A 21,030-nucleotide genomic window follows, 5' to 3' on the forward strand; every position below is an offset into this window, starting at 1 on the left:
TCAAATTAAGAGCATGACTGAAATTAAATGAAAAGCATAAGCAATCCAAAAAAATTGTTGACTGAGATACGAAAAACAAATGATAAGAAGTTCATTTGGCTTTGAACAGCATTTTTAAAATACCAAAATAAAAATCATAGTCATTTGTTACCGTATTCTATTCACTCAGATTAAATAATTACCTTTTTGAATTAGATGTAAGAAACTGCCTCATAAATTCTACAGGGAAAGAATTCATCCCGGTTTGAACGGTCACATATGAAGGAAGGTCTGTAGGTCTAGAGTTTTCGGCAAATTCTTGTCGATTTTTTAGAAAATGTGCATTGCTCTGTGCAAGACCCAAGCCAAAGTGAAAAGCACTGCTGTCTTTGATATATTTTTGAGCCTCTGCACTGATTCCTGTTTTCAGTATGACGTCTTCATAGCTATCGAAGAAAGGATACAATATAATTTTGGTCAATAAACTCTGTGATGCAAACGGGCATGTGGTTTAATCGCTTTACACTTGTATAACTACGACCACCACCACCAGTTTCAAAAAAAAGTTAGAAGAAAATGGATTAAACCAAGTCGACTAATAAGCTCTATTTGAAGTTATTTTAATCTTTTGTTGAAAATCAAAGAGAAATATTAGCACTTACTTTTGCAAAACCACCATTGAAAAAAAAAATTTAGATGTAAATTAATAGCACAATTTTTAACTTAGTTAAATGTACAAAGGGAAGACTTGTAAATACTAACATTTTCGAATCAATTTAATCATTTTCGAAAAAGAAAAATTGTTCCAAGACGAGAAGAAAAAAATAACCTAGAACTGCCACACATAGCTGATGAGGTTTAAAAATTTTAAAAGAAAAATGAATCTTTTTCAATAGAAATGCATAAAAGCTAATAAAAATATCCACTTACAAGCAAGTCTTAAAATGATTACTTTGAAAGAACATTTTTTTTATTTTTAAGACTAGCTGTATCCATCTTCAGATTTATTTTACTGATAGAAATCGTTCGCTAATTATACAAATTCAAATCTAAGGGGGTTATACTAAGACGCAAACAAATAAACACAATCCCAATAGATTTGAGTTCAAACAGTAACACTTTTTGAACAAACATACAACATTAGAAACCAAACACAAAAAGAAAGAAAGACAACCTTTGAAGATATACAGGAACTCTCCATCTATAGTGGTAGCAGTAAAACGTTCGGTCCTTGGGTTTGTACCGTTATAGTTAGTGTACGTTTCAGAAAGTAATCTGAAAAAAATGAATTAAAGATCAATACAATTTTAAAGCTAATATAAACAATTCAGGTCTACTACAGTAGTAAATTATTTGATATGGTTAAAAATTAACAAACAACGGTGCTATTCATTTGAATGATGCTTCTGAGCAGACAAACCTTGACAAATCGCGAGGGTCCATGAGCTCCTTTGGCCTTAGTCTGTACGGAGTGCGAGGTCCTCCTTACTCGTATGTTCGAAGACGTGTATTACGCATATATAAAATAGTTCGCTCAGGAATTCTACCACCACCTTCAGGAAAAGGAACAAAGGTAAGCCCGAGCTCCCGTCCTGCCTTGATTATCCTAACATGGTCTTCAGGCCTTAGTCTCATTGCTCCTAACTCCACTGGAATATCCGGTGCATCAGGGAAGTATTTTGAAAACATCCTCCCTCCAACTCGATCTGAGTATTTGTAGATCCCAATCTTCCACCCCTTGTCCCGGAGTCTCCATCCTTTAAATGAATCGCCGATACCGACTCCTATTATAGTGACGTCTTCAATATAGTTTCCTGATGAAAATCGGAAAATTTGAAAAAATATATCATCTAAAACTTCATTGATTAATACCCTTAATAATAAGAGTATTATAGTAAGACAATTGTTTATAAAACTAATTTGTTTGTATTTGCAAACGTTCGTCATGAGTAAAACAAGAATCTAGCTTCTGGTGTGATACAAAAATATATACTTGTATTTGTTTATTGAGTTTTTCTAAAATTTTGAATATGTTTCTTAATAGATTTAAGTGACATATATGCATGGAATAACATTTAACTACTTCATCTTTTTATACTAAGTGTATCCTGCTTACAGTTTTTAGATTCGTCCGGATTTCAAAATAGCGCGTTAATTACAAAAAAAATTATAGTTTAAATACATATCTATTGTTACATTCTGAAATATATATAATATAATCTCGTTATCACATTTAAAATGTGAAGTAAGTAGTTACAGTGTTTAATAAACGCCTTTACCAAAATTTGAAAACTTGTTAGCAATGCTTTTATTGTTAGTCTCATTTAATGTTTCGAGCAGAGCACTTTTTTCAGTAATGTATCTGACATCCCATCATATGTTTTTTGAATGGTGACTATACATTCGGTTAACGAGCTGTTAAGAATTTCCTGATTGCGGAAAATTTACATGATAAAGGCATTTCAAATAAATAGTTAATCAGAATTGCTCTTCTCTGTAAAGTTTTAATCAAATGTTTTTTAAATCATTATATTTTATTCTTTCTTTTTAATTTCCTTTTACATTGTAATTAAGCATTGAAACACTTATTTCTTGATATCCTCGGTCATTAACACTTGGTTGTGCAAACAAATTGAATACGGCATGTAAGTTAGGGCATAATAAATTGCAAATAGAATCAGTGCTTCATATTATTTATTGGTCAACAGCTGTACAGGTCATAGACTTAAAAATATACATGACAATTAATGTACACGTGTTAGTTTGCATATGGACGGCACACTTGCAAAATAGGCAAGTTTATAGATGGTGTTTTCTAATAACAATAGCATTCTCAATATATTTACCTAAATTGCACAGCTCTTTTACATTTTGTGTTGACAATAGTTAAATTAGTTAGAAGACAGAGGGTTTAATATAGAAATATACTTCATTAGGAATTTTTCTCTTACATTACAATAAAAAGGACTTTTCAATATGAAATGACATTCATCTTCAATCTATGAAGTACAAAAAGGATATAAACGTCTTTCTAATGGAATATTGTTGTATCTACTAGTTACAACGGTGAGGCAAGGAGATGCTAATCTTAATTACATATAAGTCTCTTATATTGTAAATTAATTATTTTTGTCAGATATGGCTGCAAACTACAATGATAAATTAGATATTTATATTTACATTCCACATATTTTTTGCTTGTAAAGTGTGTTGAAAGCTACGGCAGTTATACTGTAATGGACACAGGGTATACAAAGGTTAAAATGACGAGTTTTATTATGACGTCACGTTGAACGTTGTTTACTGCAACGTCACAAGCGAAAATCAACGTTCACGCTTGCGGTTGTTACTGTGGCTCTTCCATTAATATGAACTTACCCTTATAATAAGATAGGAATTGTAAGGTATGAATCACATTTACAGACAAGGCATGAAGTTATAAAAAAAATGTAAATATAAGCATTAAATCAAGATTTTTTAGAAGTATACAGTCTCATAACTGCAGCGGTGTGTGCATACAAATTTTCATAACGCGCTTACGTGGTTCCTCAATTTGTATGCACAAAGCGCTGCAGTTATGAGACTGTATACTTCAAAACATCATGATTCAATGCTATAATAGATTGTACATTTAGAAGAGGCATATATATCAGCAAGTATATTAGTATAATTGTGCCGTAAACCCCCATAATAAGTTGTACAGCAACAATAAGCACCAGGCCCATTCAACCTATTTGTAACCTTTGGTTTTATCAACGACTACAGTTCTTCACGGATTAAACAGATGTGTAAGATTGTATAAAGATGAATATAAACAACTAATGAATATTTTTTAAAAAGTTGGTCTAGAGTTGAGATACAAAGTGACAATATTATATAAAGACGAAAGTCGGTGGAAAATTAATGTGAAAAAAATGATGTATGCTTGAAGTTTTTTATCATGGTTGCCATTGAAATTGCATACTAGTCGTTACTTAGCATAGACACAAACAGGTCTAGGCAACCTCCGTTTTTGGAGGATAGATTTTATCCTCCGTTTTTGGAGGATAGACGTATGCGCCCCCTGGTGGATCTTTTCAGATGAAGGGCAATTAACTCTGTTTTTACAAAGGGAGTTGACTATGAATAAAATATAATTATTATACTATAAAAATATCACCTTATTTAGCTATTAATAATTATAATTATTGATAATATTTAATAAATATTTAAGTTTAAATAATTGCAGGGCTGATTTTAAAGAAAAATATCTTATGTGAAGACTCTCACATTTTTTTTCAATATTCTGGATAATTGATATCTATAAATGGTATCATTTTGATTAATAAAATTTAACAATGTCTTTTTGTGTTAAGGGATTAAATTTAAATGATACTTAATAACCTGTGAATTAATTAGAATAAGAGCTACAAAGTTCCTAGGGTATATGCAAACATTTACTTTGTACATGTACAATATAGCAGATCAAGATATCTATTGTGTGTCTCTAAACGTGAATGAACTCATTAATGTTTTAATGAGTAATAAACATCACTATTTTGTGATTTTTATTAAATGAAACATGTAAATAGTCTATGTCATTTGTAAAACTGAACACAGGAAGTACACGCTTTCAAAGCATATTGTGAAAATACTATACATAGAATTTCAAATCGCCGCATACAATCATTAGTTTATTCCCTTAACTTTAATTCCCATATGGTCTGGTGCTTGCATTTTCTCATTAAAGATATGCACGAAGCCTTTGAAATATACCTATGCTATCCTCCAAAAATGGAGGATAATTTCACCCACAATGCAAAGTGACTTTCCATATATGGTAAAAATCAGCAGCCATCTTGAAATTGAGCTATCCTCCAAAAACGGAGGTTGCCTAGACCTGACAAATGTGGTGATAATTTTTATATAAATATAATAACTGATACACAAAATCAAAATATAAACAGTACAACAAATGGTAAAAACTGCATGGCTGATTGTTTACAAATTCAATTTGAGTTCGTATTTTGGATTTCTGTACATAATCAACAGCTTTATTTCAAAAAGGGAATGTTAGTTTTCGATAAATTTTTGATTGTCTCTTTAAATGACTAGCAAAATATATTGCAGCTCATATTACTTTAAGGAAGAATGACAGGTTTTTCGATATCATTTCTTTTGTGCATGTCATAAACAAAAGTAAAAAGGGCAGAAAATGCCAATATTGGCCTCAATTTTGGACATAAATACAGAAATCGTGTATTTCTTTTTCTCATTAGAATTTTGTTTTAGAACTGATCATGGTGGTGTCCCTGCTTGTTATGTTATAAATAAATAAATAAATAAATAAATAAATAAATAAATAAATAAATAAATAAATAAAAGAAATCAATGGTTATTATAATAGTAGAGGTTCACCAGTTTTCTGTACATTTCTTGATAAAGAAACGGTTTTTGATAGAATATGGCACAATGATCTCTTGTATAAGTTATATGAACTTAAAATTGACAATAACTAATGGAATTTTTTTTTAAAGATTGGTACTATGATAGCAAACGTTTTGTATCTTTTGCTGGAGTCAATTCTCAAGTTCTAGGGGTTCTGCTTGCCGATGATACTGCGCTAATGAGCAACTCGTCTCAATCTATTCAAGAATCATTATAATTGTGGAATTATATGCTTACAAATGGAGATTACATTACAATTCAAATAAAAGTGTTTCTAATGTTTTCAACAAACAGTCACATATTTCTGTGACTGATCTTACAAAAAAGGACCATTCCAAACTAAAACTAAATAATCAGAGCGGACAAAACCGCTGTTCATAATAAAGTTTTTATGTTTTTTTCTTCCAAGGATGTTTCAGATAGATATATTGTTTCTAAGACTATTCAAAGGACAGCAATTGAGTATGATTTGTCTCTTTATGTATATTATCAAAACCGATTTGGTTTGACTCCGATAGCGTCACCATCAGTTTTGACAGCTACATGTAGTATAAACAAGACCCGCCCCTTAACCACAAACTTTCTTATTGGTCGATTCAGCTTATCGCTGATTGGCTGCTTGAGGATACTTAATTATGCACGGAAAGAGCAAATTTACCAGGCAAAGAAACAAAACACAGCAACTGTAAATGTATATTTAATCGTGCATCGCTGTTTTAAACATGAAACGTCAACGCCTCTTCTTTGGCGGTACAGATTCTTCTGAAATAAAAAAAAGAGACCAAGAATTGTCAGATTTTGGTATTTTACGCTAGTGTATGAAAGTACTTCTTTCTAATTCTATCAGCAATTGTCGTACGGCACATCTTGTAAACAATGAAAGTTTTCTTAAATTACTTTGTTTAAAATATAAATTTTTGAAGATTTACTCACCCCAGAAACATGATCCTCTGGGACTTGGAGGCCTCCCTAGTGCGGCTGTTGGAAATCTAACAGAATTTGCCTCCAAGATAGGCCGAGCAGGGTTTCCTAACCTAGCGATGGGGCGTCCGCTGTCGAAATTTCGTATGATCATTGGAAAAGTTTTGGCAACCAATTCGATATTTTCCGGAACTTTGCCTTGAAAATATTTTTCAATTTTCGCCGTGTCGATGTTAACAAGGCCCGATCTTGGTACATAGTTTCCATTCGATGTCTTCAGTAGATATTTTTCTTTATCACTATTTATCAAATGTCCTCTTATCTTCTGGCTAAAAGAATTTTTGACCGAATCGACTGCTTTCTGCTTCATCTCTAAATCCAACGTTTTCTCTCTCAAACTTTTCTCTAGTCGTTTTAGATGATCATTCGCACCTTCTAGGATAGACTTCTTTTCCGGATGCTTACTTACATCCCCACACTGCTGGCTTGTCACGCATTTTTCAATATGGCACTGTCGCGCGGTATGGTCAAGACGCAAGGGACAATTTCCACATTGTTTTCCATTGCCAATATTTCGAGCGGGGGCCCTACAATATTTTTCCTGCATGCTCAGCACATACTCCCTCGCACTCTCAACTTCTGTCTGAAGTTCTTTCATGTCGTCATGCAACTCGTTTATCGATTGTTCGATTGGTGATCGATAAGTAAATAGATCGAGAACTTCATCCCCACATGTACAACTTCCCGGATTAGTAACTGTAGGTGTCTGCGACTGAAAATCCAACTCCTTGCGAGCTGGCGTTTCTCCGGATCGCAGAATACAAATAATAGGCGACTGGAAATGTCCCGGGGAAGTTCCTTCGGATACTTTTATATTAACAACGGGAACTTCATCTGAACTTGATGTGCGAACGGTCCTGAGAAATTTCGAGAAATTGGCTTGATAAAGGTCGACATAATCCCCTTCTTTGTCCTTGTATGACATTCGCAGAGTCGGCATCCGGCTGATGTATTTAATCTGAGACTGTATGACAGCTTCAAGTCCGATGTATCCAAGGGACATCAGCTCAGCAAATTCTATAGAAATGGGCGAGACGCGATTTTCATTATAATACAAATAATGAATCTTCAAATCGATCTCATCACCTGCATTCGGCACAGCTTTCGAGAGCGCCATATTTTTTACAAATAGTGGCCGAATGATTGCTAAAATCTTGTGCGCAATCTGATTGACCAACCAAATTACAAGAAAGTTCCCGCTATGTTGTAGAAATTCCATCAACAAAAGTTGACCTTTAACCTTTATTGCAACTTGCAAGAGAAAGAGGGAGAGGTGAGAAATTTTTCATTAGCACACCTTAGATATTTATATTTGATAACGACGATAATTAAACCCATGGCACATGATCATCTGTAAGATTCCCGGCATCTTTTTGCTTGTCATTAAGTTTATTATTATTTAAAAAAGGCGGTTTTTGGATGCATCTTGACAGCCTTTTATTACATGATGTCACGATGGCAATGATAAATCCTATATTACAGGCACGTAGTATCGTTTTTTAAAAGAGGGGGGGGGGGCAGACTCATCTAAATACTCTTGACAAGCCAAAAAAAGCCTAATCCGCTGGGGAGGGGGTTGAACAAGACCTATAACTTCAATTTCACTGACTTACATTTTTACATGCTCCCAAGATAGTGAAAGGAGGGGGGGGGGTTTAAATATAAAAAAAAAGTCTGCTGTAAGAAAAACTGAAGCGAGGGGACAGTCTCTACAGTTGTGTATATTTCAGCAGTTCCTATTTAAAAAAATATATATAAATTATGAATTGTTTATATTTTTAGCATCATCCGAGAAAAGATGTTTTCTGTCAGTTTTATATAAATATAAAACAATTTGGCAGACGAGGATCTGGAAATTTTCAAAGGGATGTTTACCCCAATTTCCATATAACACACCCTTTCAAAAGAACTTTAAAAAACTCACACACAAAATGTAGAAATACCAAAGCATTTACTGAATGTTCACTATATATGCAAAATTGCATACACGAATTTGGGGGACCCGTGGGGACGGGGGTGGGTGGAATGCCGGAGAGAGGACGTGCCACACTGATATGAGTATAAAACATTATGTATTTTAAAGCACGGCATTATAGATGGATATAATTCAACTACATGTTTTGTATACATGCAGATGTTGACGATTACATTTCCTTACGAATTCCCCTTTCATCAACTGTATATTCCTATTTATTTATAACATTTGATTTTTAAGGCATGCTATCAGTCAACAGAAGAAATATTGCAGGAAGGGCGTATGAGAAGGGAATTCCAACGGGAATTGACTATCGGAGAAGAATAATAGACTATATGGAAAGCAATGGGGCGCGGCTTGGAGAATACTCTCTACCCCGAGGTTTGCGAAAAACTGCATCTCAAAAGTTCAAAGTATGTCCTGCCACAATTACTAAATTTTGGACTCAGTATTGTAATGAAGGGTGCGTAAAAGTACCTGTTCAAACTAATCGAGGAAGAAAAAAGAAATTGTTGGAAGAAGATGTAGAGTACGTCCGTTTTTTGAAGCATGTTAGACCATCAATGCCCTTGACAACTGTTAGAGACGAACTGTTGAAGAATTCAAATTCAATAGAAACCTTGGGGTTAAGTACCATTTCTAGAACACTGAAAGAGGACTTGAACATGACATATAAACGAATATCAAAAATAAATAAAATCCGATTCACCCCACAGAATATGAATTATACGCAGCATTATATCAATCATATCAATCAGAAAGATCCATTCACTTTAAAATTTATAGATGAAATGGGAATTAAACTTGCAGATGGACAAAATAATTACGGTCATTCAGTTAAGGGCCTTCCATGTATAGAAATAACTCGATACAATCCTCATGCGAATGTCACTGTAAACGCAATAGTTAGAATGAGTGGGGTTAAATACGTAAAGATATTTGATGGACCTTCAAATGGCACTGAATATGTTCAGTTCATTGCAGAAGCCACACAAAGCTTTACAGACGAGGGTGAACCTGTTTTCCACCCAGGGGATGTCTTGATATCTGACAACGCAGCAATTCACCATAACAGAGCAGAAAGGGAGCTTCGCAACTTTTTGCCAACAGTGGGTGTCGAATATTTCTTTCTACCAACATATTCTCTTGATCTCAATCCCGTCGAAGCAGTGTTTCGTAAAATAAAGAACATTTTGAAAGGGGATAAATACATCACACTTTTGCATGCAGTTTACGAGGCCTTTAAGGAGATAACATCAGCTGACACTTTGTCGTATTTAAAAAATACGGAGTATATCAACTATTAATTAAATAAAAACCAATACGGTCTTGCATTTGTCTTTTAATCTCTCTTTTTCAAATGTAAAAAAAAAAATAATACGTGCTGTAGAAAAGAAGAAGCTTCGTTAAAAAGTGGGTACCTTGGGAGGAAAAATAGCAGTATTGCATGTATACCCCCCCCCCCCCCCCCGCAAGAGATACACAATACAAGTACCTACTTTTTAACATTTTTTTTTATAAACTTTAGAGTTGCCTCATGACTACATGGAAATAAATAGTTAAAAAACGACACCCCCCCCCCAAAAAAAAAACAACAAACAAAACGCGTCAATTTGATAAGCTATAATACACTACGAGGGTTAATAAAAAAATACGAATATTATTGCATTTGCGACTTTTGTACTTCATCATGAGAACCTCTTCCGAATGCACATAATGCAGCTTTACAATACATTTGACTAATTCATGTGTATCATACGGTATTTCCTCGTTTCTTTAACTCCCGAATTATTAAAGTGTGTTTGCGAGATATCGTGCTCTGGCATTACGTTTACTAAGCATTTAAAAGTAACTCCGCCTAAGAAAACGAGTTGACCAATCAGACAGTTTTAACACCGGCGGCGTGTATTGTTTATGTTTGACGTAGCTGTCAAAACTGATGGCGACGCTATCGGAAAAGTCAAACCAAATCGGTTTTGATAATATACAGATCGTGCTTAAATGTACAACAAAGCTATATTTTCAAAACAAGTAGTCAAGAATGTTTTTATTAAAGAGGGAGCAAAATGGAAACAATTGTTGTAAAGCACTGATGAAATGTCAGTATTTAGAAATATTCATTGTAAATTAAATTCAATTCGTATATGGGAAGTTGTTAAGAAAATGATTTTAAAGTTGTGTACTCACTGTAAAAGAATGGAAAACAATTTTTTAAAACCATTTTCATAGACAATAATGCAATAAGACGATTAAAATATTTTCTCAGGCCAGGGTTTTCTTTAACAATTTCCCATATATGAATTGAATATAATTTACAATGAATATTTCTAAATACCGACATTTCATCAGTGCTTTAACATTATGCTCAGTTGTTCATGATTAATGAATGAGAAAGACAAGCCTTTGGAGGATTTATTAGATATTTTGATGTACATGAATATGTTTCTTTTGATTTGCAAAATACCCAAATACAATATTTGGCTCGATTAGGATGCAATGCAAATGCCAGTTTTGCCCAAATTACTTTTGAAAAGTGGAAAAAATTATGATTTGTGTAACGAAATTCGTTTTTTTTTTTTTTTATTGTGGGACCATTTTGTAATTGTTTTTTGTTATTTATTTTAATGTAAAATATCATAATATTCACCAATAATGTGGAGGAAATAAAGAGTATCTTATCTAATCTTATTGTAAAGATGTAATAAGTGATTCAGCAAAATTTCTTTATAGCACAAGTCAATGAAATTCTACGATGGCCAATATGGGCCCGTCAAAAAGTAACCTCGAGCTATGTTTGACTGATATTCCGGCTATTCTTAGATGTAAGCAAATAGCAAATGTGGGCAAATCTTACATATTGCACAATCAAAATACTATAATATATAGAGATAAAAAAAATTGAAAGGCCTAATCAAAGGAGAATGTACCAGATATCTGCAAATTACTAGTGATTAAGCTGTATTACAAGCAATTAGAAATTGAACCTTTTATGCAAGTAACTCTTTCTGCAAAAAGAATGGATCTTCTAACAAGAAAAATCCAATCCCCAACCCCTAAAAACCAAATGAACAACAAATGAAAAAAACAACAATTAAAAGACTGTACCTAATGTTTTGGAGACCAAATTTAACCCATGTATAAAAAGGCTAAGGAAAGGACACATGAAATAATGGGACAACATACAAGATGACGAATGACGCAAAAAACTATTTACAACACCTCCTATGGTGACATACAGTAAATACGAACATATAGGTATTCTTATCCTTAACTTCAAATTAAAATCAAATGAAGTTCACATTGATTAATTCATTTTTGTATAAGGCAAACTCCGGACGAGGCGAGCCTTATTAAAAATTTTAAATGACGTGCTCTTAATATCGCCGAAATACCATTTATTATTTATGACATATTAGCAATTAATCAAAATAATGCTTTGTTAAGAGTGTCGGGTTCTAATAAGTTTAAGACATGTCTGGATGTTATAATGCCGTCTTATTTTTCTTCAACGTCAATGTTTTACTTTACAAAGTTGTTGCACGATTCCTCCCTTACTTCTCATACTCCGCTTTCTTAAACCCCTTCGACCAATTAAGATAACTTCACGTTTGTGCCTACTGTAGATACCTTTGTAAAATTTTATCATTTTTTGAGATGAGACCAAAATTGGCCCTTACTTCCCTTTCTTCTTTGTTATATAGTGTTTAATTTAATTTTTTTAATCAAAAAATCATTTTTTGGAAACAGTCAGTACTGTGTATAGTGTTGTGTAAAAATTTTACCTTCTACGTTAAGAATTTTGAATTTTTTTTTCCAAAAATAAAAAGCAAAAACGATCTTACATTTACATTTTCCGAAAACAAGCCACACCAAACAGAGTAATTTCTCGGACACCATCATCATTGTGCCACCACTGAACGAAATCTCTGCCTTGTTTTGTTTTTAAACTTTGAAATATATTCACCTTTATGTTGTATCTGTAGAACGAAATATTTAAGGGTATTTTTTAAACAAATGAGAGAATGTATTAACAAAATGCAGATTATTTAAACCACCTTTTTAAAACAAAAGAATTAAATTTATATGTTTTAGGAAATCATTTGATAAGAATGCTAACCCAGCTCAAAAATTTAAATTTGATACAAGAAGGAAGGAAATTAAAAAGAAGCACCTTACCAACCAAACAAAAGCAACAAAATACACAAAGAGAAATGATATGAACCTTTATACACCAAAGTGCACTTAGCATAAATCAATGTAAAAAATTGATGATTTGGATATTTGTGGTATTTTGCAGATGCAAAGATTATCGAAAGCTATGAGAGAATATGACGTCTTTTATGATTTATCATTGCCTTATTTTATAAATAACAATAAATCATTTAATTTTCTACATGTTCCGCAACAGAAATTGACATTAGAATTTTTGTTAGCCATTCTGACGTCCGCAAAAAAGGCTCTAGAATTTTGTGGAGTTTGAAAACTAGGGACTTTAAAATAATTGAAAGATATCTAAGAAAACCTCAAAGAAATTTCTCTGAAATATTTCATACATATTTACTTTAAAATATGAGTTTTTATTATATTTAAACTAAAGGGCAAATCTTAAGAGGGCATATGATGGTTTGAAATTAGGACACATGCAGTTCTAATATACTGACATTTGGATCACAAATAAACCTTACATATTGAGAAAAGAGTTTAATCAATCCTTAACATATCAAGAAAGTAAACCATAACATATTGAGAAAAGAACAGTACGTATCAGTGACACATTCAAGTTCATTCAATATGTGTTCAGTATATCGGAATTATAATTTTAGATAGACAACAAAAAAGTTCCGAATGATAATACATCACCAGGACGAGTGACCAAGAAGAAAACGGCCAAATAACAGAATGATTAATTAGTTTCATGACTTTCATTAGAGATTGTATGCTTTTCCCGTTAGAAATAAATAATAGAAATTTAGGATTTCCTAAACACAAATTGAATACTACATCTATTATAGAAATTTAGACATATGTAACACCCTGGAGAAACGTTATCAGGAAATTACAAATTATCTTGATTGAATTAACTAAAATGCACAGTTTATTATTCACCCCTGTTAATGTTATTGTCATTTAGATTTAAACCACGTGGTTTTATTTGACCCTTTCAGATTCGCAGTTAAAATGGCGCCTCGTGTTTATTGTCTATTACAGAGAATGAAGATACTTGTAGTCTATAATAAAATCTAGACGTTTATTGATTTTAAACTGTATCTTCATTAATTAGTGATTGTAAATAGTTCTTCAAAGAAAAGTGACAATGGAAAATATAGAGTTTTCCTGTTGTTGCAACAATACACATGCTTAGTAGCAATCTCCCCCTAAGGATTAATTTTCGATCCGCGCCTGACCTAGTATTAATCCATAGTTAAACAGACTATATCAAATTTAATGCAGAATGTTTCTTGAAAATGAAAACTTAAGCTTTTTTAAAATACAAAACAGACACCCATTTTAAAACAAAAACAAAAATAAACCATGGTATTGCACTCCAAAAACATCAAACATATTATAATTTTATCAAGCAACCCGATGTTTATATTTTTTATCACGTGTACAGTGGCTAAACACGAACAATAACTCTGTTCTGAATATCATTGTTTAGTTTAGATAACCGCTAGATGATGAAATAAGATATACATCATAATAGACTTTCATGTTTTAGGCTAATCAAAGTAGGATATGAAAAACGACCAGTACTTGCGTATTTTGAGAATGTCATCCAAACACTTACACCTCAGCTCGAAATTTCACAGGAACTGAACAAATCTCGGCGAATCTCGTGAATTTCCTTCGAGCACCTCTGGATTTATTACATACTTAACAACAATTAAGACTTAAATGTCTTAATTTTGCACACGAAAAGTTTTTCCAAATAAGAGAAACTTAGTGTACTGATATAAATTTAAACTGCTTACAAAACAAATTGTCGTTTCACGATTACTATGTTCAAGAAGGCAAATGTTTGTGATTTAGTTATAAAAGTAAGCGACAGTTTCCCTTAGCAGGTTTATAACTTATGGTTGGATGGTCTATTTGAAACAAAATAAATACATCATAATTTTTTGCTTTGGATCGCAATAATGCACAAGGCAGAATCATCTGTTCTATTTATCAACATTGATCAAAAACTAAATTAAACCAAAAATATATAAATGGAAAAATAAATAAATAAATAAATAGATAAATTTAAAAAAACGGTTTGTACTCCCTGAGAGTATACATATTTTATCTTGAACCAGTGTGTGTAACGAAATGTTAAGTCGAGTACTACTACTTTGTTCTCATCAACTAATTATATAATGGCATTATATTATATTGAAAGGTTTTATTCAAATTTTCATATTTTCATACTTTTTTCACATTATCTATGTTTGCAAATTTGTCTCCCTTTAAATGAACAAATTGATGCAAAACCACCTATAGATGACATGACCCCCCCCCCCCCCCCACCAATAAAAAAGGTGATTGCGAATTTCCCAAATCTTATTTGACAATTTGCAAATATTGTTACTGGTGAAAAAACATGGGTTCACAATTTTGAACAAGTAAGAAAATTTGAATCAAACTATGACTAACTAAACACGGTAAAAGACCTGTGGGTGCCAAAAAAACCACTAGCACAAAGAAGGTTCTTTAGTGCATATTCTGCTCATATGATGGTAGTGCCGTGCAAATTCCGTTGACCAAATCAGTATCACCAAAATTTTATACAAAGGGACAGTTTCGGATAAAGTACCCGTCAATATTTTTGTAAAATTGAGAGTTGCTGTACTGAAGGCTTATGACTGTTGCTAAAACTCATGAAATGATTTTTAATGATTATCATTAGTTAGAGGGGTGTCTCTTGTTGAAATTGATATGCAATATGTAGGCCCCATATGCTAGGTACATGAGAATCAGAAGTAAAATGCGAAACCTGCGGCTATGACTGTTGTGTTGACTATACACAGTGAAATTGAAAGTTACAGACGGGAGGCAAAATATCACGAAAAGTAGGTGGATGGGACATTGTAAACTATACACCGGTAAGTTTCTGACATGTTATAGTGCAACATGAACGCGGTACAGAAGGTCAACCCTCTACAGGGAATTAGCTGGGGAGGTCTAAAAAGCTGAAAAATCATGAAAAATTAGCAAAATATGAAAGGGTCAAAATCTCATAAAAACCAGTATGTAGAGAATTTTACAGGTTTTAGCTAGTAATTTTCTTCAGAAAATCAGCGTACCGTAACGCGTTTCAGAAACGGATACAAAAATTATATTTTTCATATCCCAGAGAATAATACTTTGATGGGTTATACTATTCAAGATATCGTACAAGACACATTACGTACAAGACACCCTCCTAAATCTTGGGCAGCGCAATAACAAATTTATCAAATTGCATGCACGCATAAACTTTGGATTCGCGGGTGTTGTTGGGGATGGGTTTACTAGTCATGCTATTTAACAAAAAATAATTTGATACAAATATTCATAGAAAAATTCAGAACATAAAGTTCACCTATGCCCATGACATACTTTTTCTTATAAACTATACTATTGCCATCAGTGGTTTGATTATATTTTAGTTGTATCTTGAAGTGTGATGAAACGCAAACGAAAGCAATAATACAATATATTCCACATAGGTACAACACTTTCTATTTTAAACATTACTTACTATTTTAAACCATTTAAAAAAAAAAAAAGAACCAGACCGGATGTAAAACTATCCGACCCAGGGGATGGGTGCTCCAAGTGTTCCATCATCTTTACCGATAAAGCCTAATGGAAAGTAAATCCTCTGGAGTGAAAAGGTGATACATGTAAAAAGGGAATGGTTATGGCAAAATTCTAACTATCTCCTTTTTAAAATTCCCCATTCATCGTCCATCTAACTCCATCAACCTGTGAATGCACAGGTTAACTATACTGTACATAATATTTTTCCTTTTCGTCTCGACGTCTATTTGATTGACCAATCATATATATATATATTTTTGTAGTCAGTCATTAACAAACCTAATAAGCGTTTTGTTTTCTGGACTACAATCAAGTCAGAAAGTTTTTCACAAAAAAGTGAAGTTCTACACAAATCCATTTACATCTCGTCCAATTTTACACAATCAAACCCCTAAAATTATCATTGATTTCTCACCTTTTAAATACTCTTTGAAAATATTTGCTGCACCATTGTTTTGTTGATATTTAATTTTAAACGTTTCCCCCTTTCCTCTACAGTGATTTGAGGAAATCTCGACTCTGCAATTTTATTCTGCTCCAGACATCACAATGTGACCTCAGTTCAACAGGAAACAACTCTGATTTAAACATTATACCAAAGGGCATCTTCTCCAAATATTTAAAATACTTATGAAACGCTGTTTCTGTATTAAATATTATGAAATGCCGGGATAAGTAGGCGATTCATCGGCCATATTGCCGAGTATTGATTCTCACCAGAAGAAATAGAGATATATCCAGCATTTACGTGACATGTTTAAACCAATAAAAGTGTGACGTTTCAGTCCGAGGAAAAACAAAAATAATTATATTGCTAAAATATTAATATCATACTTTAATTTAAAAGTAGATGGAAATCACGTACAATATTATAACATGACATTTGTTATCTTGTGATGTATTTGCATGGATTATATGCATGTATACTAAAATCATGTACAGCAGCTATAAACACGCTGTACAAACCCTCAATGGACGTTATTTGTAATACCAAAAACAAAGTCTTTCTCAACCTCCCCCCCCTAGTACTACGTTCCTGTTACTTAGATATGTTGAGTTTTTTTAAGTTAAATTATCTTACTCTTAAACATTAAGTCATATTTGTACCATCCCAGAAATTCTCCATTATTTTATCGTCATCGAACACGAAGATATGCAATGACTGCTGGGAATGAAATCCTTTTTTGAATGAAGTCGATAAAGCGATGGCGCGATCACACGATAACGATAGCGTGATATAAAACTAACAATGACACCATAGAGCATCGCGTCGTTGCTATTGCAATATTGCTATCGCAACATCGTGTTATCGCTTTCTTACCATTGAGTCATCGCACTATCACTTCATCGTACCATCGCACCACTCTCATTGCATTGTCGCGCTATCACACTACCATAACATTATTCTAAAAATTTAGGTACTATCTTATCTCAATTTTTTTAACTTGCAAGATTTTGAGTAAGCCTACCCCCGACAATAAAACTTTCTAATACGTGTCTGACAGTTTTGATTTTACCTTAACTTCCAATGGTTTCTGACCAATTTCTTAAAATAAATGCACTCCTATTATTTCAATGCCCGTCTGTTTTGACAGAGAAGGGTCCAGTTATAAAGAGATTCTACAGAGAGTCTAGAGACTAAGTATCAAATAAATACCTGTGTTTTTGTAAGCCTGGCAAAAATAACCTCTTTCACAAGCGTTCCAATAAATAATGCGTGCATCTCAACCCATCTGGTGTTCTGATGACAGCAACATGTGCTTAATTGTCCTAAGAGATATTTAGCTGCATTTTAGAACTCCTTTTTGGTCATAGCTAGGTTAGAATCAACACCGTTTTTTAAATAGTGTCGAGAAGTGAATTTGGGAAGAACATAAAATTGTTTATATAAGAGATAATGCGACGATGCATCTCTAAATATCCATAATTTTCTAGGTCGTTTACGAGTTTTTAAAAAAATTATTATTTTGCCTTTTATGAAATGACATCTAAGTCGTTTCAATGAGCCTTCTTTATATATTATAGAAATAGCATTTTTAAATATCTTAGGAAGTAAACATTGTATTGCTACTTTCCATCTGCCCTGTATCAATGACAAGATCAATTAATCATTTTCAATAAAAACTTTTGTTATCGTGGCGAGTATTTGTTAACTTTTGTGTAAATAAACTTTAGCGCAACCTGTTTCTAGAGGAATTGAAACATTACTTATTGTGTATTTATGAATGGGTTTGCAGATTACTGTGTGAGTGTATTGGTGTATTGGTGTGCAACACCTTATTGACAAGGCTGGAAGAAAAGTTTAGACTTAGAATCGTCAAACATTAAAAAGTCTGGAAATATCAAACATAACATACCGATCAGACCCAACCTAACAGAAAGTAAATCCCAACTAAACCTTGGTTTTACTTTCTGGGTTTACTAGAGTTGACCTAGAGTAAACATAAAGTAAATCCAGAGTGGACACAGTGAGTAAACCCGGTCAGAAGTATACCCTTGAAAGCAGACGCTAACTGTTTATTCGGAATGGATGGTAAGATAAAAGACGGGCCTGCTTCACACTTCAGTGTGTACAGTTGACCTCGAAAGCAACCCCAAAGTGAATCCCGAGAAAACCCAAAGTAAACCCCGAGTGGACCCAAATTTTCAAAAAGTAAACCTAGAGTAAAGGCAAAGTAAACACAAAAAAGTAAACTCAGAGTTTAGTCGGGGTGTGGTCTGGTGTTAGGTTGGGTCTGATCGGTACTGTAATCAAGTAGGTAAAAAATGTACGATTCAGCTAACAATAGAACTCAAACTTAACACGTTTAATTTTTTTAAGTTTTTTTGTCAAATTGTCTGGATGTGTTGACGTTATTCAATAAACACCGAATTTTTAACGATACCCGATCTTCAGTGTAGCTCTAAAATACCCGGCATTTTTTATTCGTACCATAAATCTGCCTGTTTTATAAGAACATTTATTAAGTCTTGAAGAGTTAATATATTACTACAGTACCAATCAGACCCAATCTTACAGAAAGTAAACCCCAACTAAACCCTGGGTTAACTTTCTGGGTTTACTCTGGGTTTACTAGAGTGGACCCAGAGTAAACCCAGAGTAAACCCCAAGTAAACCCAGAGTGGACACACAGAGTAAACTCCGATCAGAAGTATAACCTGAAAGCAGACGCTACATGTGTATTCGGAATATACAAGGGGCAGGAATCACAGGCAGTAGGATGATAAGATAAAATACAGGTCTGCTTCACACTTCAGTGCGTATACTGGACTCCAAAAGCAAAGTAAACCCCGAGTAAACCCAAAGTAAACCCCGAGTGAACCCAAATTTTCAAAAAGTAAACTCAAAGTAAACCCAGAAAGTAAACTTGGGGTTTAGTTGGGGTTTACTCTGGTGTTAGATTGGGTCTGATCGGTACTGTAGGCCTTACAACGACCTGCTTGAGGCTCCACGGATGCCTACTACATTGTACCTAGAGGTGAAGAGGTTCTTATCACCGATGTTACGCTGTAACCTTTTCTTCTTATTTACCTCTGCTTTCAAGTATACGTTATTCATTCAATTTTATCCATCGTGGCCAAAATTGCTATAACATGCTAGTAAACTTGTATGAACTAGTAAAATGCATGAATACAATCAACAAATTTCTTTTCATTTTATTTTATTTATAAAGTTTGTAGGTTAAATAACATTTTTATGATGAAAAAAATGACATTGTACTTTGAGGCTTAGTGATAGTTCTGGTGTATTAATATATGCATCAATCACATTTCATCTTAAAGATATATTTTTTCAAGTAGTGTTTGTTAACTGTAAAATGCCGCATATTGGTATTGTTTTCGCGCTAATAGTCGATCTAAGTAACTCAGACTACCTAGTGATACGCATTTAACGACCAGCTACATAAACCCATGAATAGGAAGATACAATACTAAGAAGAAAAAATCTAATAATTTGGTTTATTTTAAACTTTTCATTCTGATTCTACATTTGTTCTAATTATTCTCTTTTTTTATAGTTAAAGCTTTTCGAATTATTTTATTACTTATCAAGGTTAACACAAATAAAATTATATTTCTCATTGTATAAGAAGGTCCAACACCTGTTATCACTATGTTATTCAACATATGGAATGTTAAATTACGTTAATCAACTTAAATGAATTCAAGTAAAATTACCTTTTAGACTTTTTATTTAGTACAGTATCCCCTCTGATGAAAAAGAACTGGATGATGAAAAAGAACTGGACTTGATGTCGATAACACCTTATAAATCAGGAGAAGAAAAATTAAATAACCCCCCCCCCCACCGAAGACCAGAAGGTCTGGGAAGGGGGCAATGGATATAAAACTACCTTAAAACCATATGATATGAATGCGCTTTCAAATATGCATACACTATGTTAGTAGACATTCATAACATAATGTCTTGTTTAATAATAAATCTTAACGTCAATCCAATTAAAATAAGACTATGTCTTGTTAAACAGTTCATCGATACGCTTTAGAGGATCTAGCATTCGAGCTAAATGTAAAGCAAAATTGAAATTTTATTTTGGAGTAATATGATGTCAATCCTTGTTTCTTGTTCAAAAGATATAAGCAATTATATTTCTACATTTTTATGGAAGCATAAACCTGATAAATCATAGGATGAAATAGGTATTCTTTTTTTAACACAACACAGTCAACTGAAGTGGATGTGTTATAAAAACATTTTAGGTTTGATATAGAAGTCAAGGAAGACTTTACAAAATGAGACGAATATGAAGGTTATATGTCAGAGGGGATGTAAATATTTGTAGTATATTTCACTTTAACCAATATTATATTGTGCGGGATTGGACATCATGTAGTGCCTATGTAAGTCCACTTCCCCGTGTGCA

At 33.1% G+C, this 21,030-nt stretch overlaps 1 protein-coding gene and 1 pseudogene across 1 annotated transcript; both read right to left on the reverse strand.

The window, feature by feature from the left end:
* Window positions 1–178: 178 nt before the first annotated feature.
* On the reverse strand, window positions 179–16,665 carry LOC128175253 (aplysianin-A-like; annotated as a pseudogene).
* On the reverse strand, window positions 5,965–7,911 carry LOC128175252 (uncharacterized). Its single transcript, XM_052840744.1, has 2 exons — window positions 6,340–7,911; window positions 5,965–6,168 (listed from the first exon to the last, which is right to left on the reverse strand). Exons 1-2 carry the CDS (start codon window positions 7,604–7,606, stop codon window positions 6,137–6,139), a joined length of 1,299 nt encoding a protein of 432 aa, XP_052696704.1. The 5' UTR covers window positions 7,607–7,911; the 3' UTR covers window positions 5,965–6,136.
* Window positions 16,666–21,030: the final 4,365 nt, after the last annotated feature.

Source organism: Crassostrea angulata, chromosome 3 (genome assembly GCF_025612915.1).
Source record: "Crassostrea angulata isolate pt1a10 chromosome 3, ASM2561291v2, whole genome shotgun sequence".
Classification (NCBI taxonomy): Eukaryota; Metazoa; Mollusca; class Bivalvia; order Ostreida; family Ostreidae; genus Magallana; species Magallana angulata.

Coding starts and splice junctions, on each gene's coding strand:
- LOC128175252 (XM_052840744.1), bottom strand. CDS start 7,606: ATGGAATTTCTACAACATAGCGGGAACTTTCTTGTAATTTGGTTGGTC. Junction 6,169..6,339: donor CAGAGGATCATGTTTCTGGG/GTGAGTAAATCT, acceptor TTTTTATTTCAG/AAGAATCTGTACCGCCAAAG.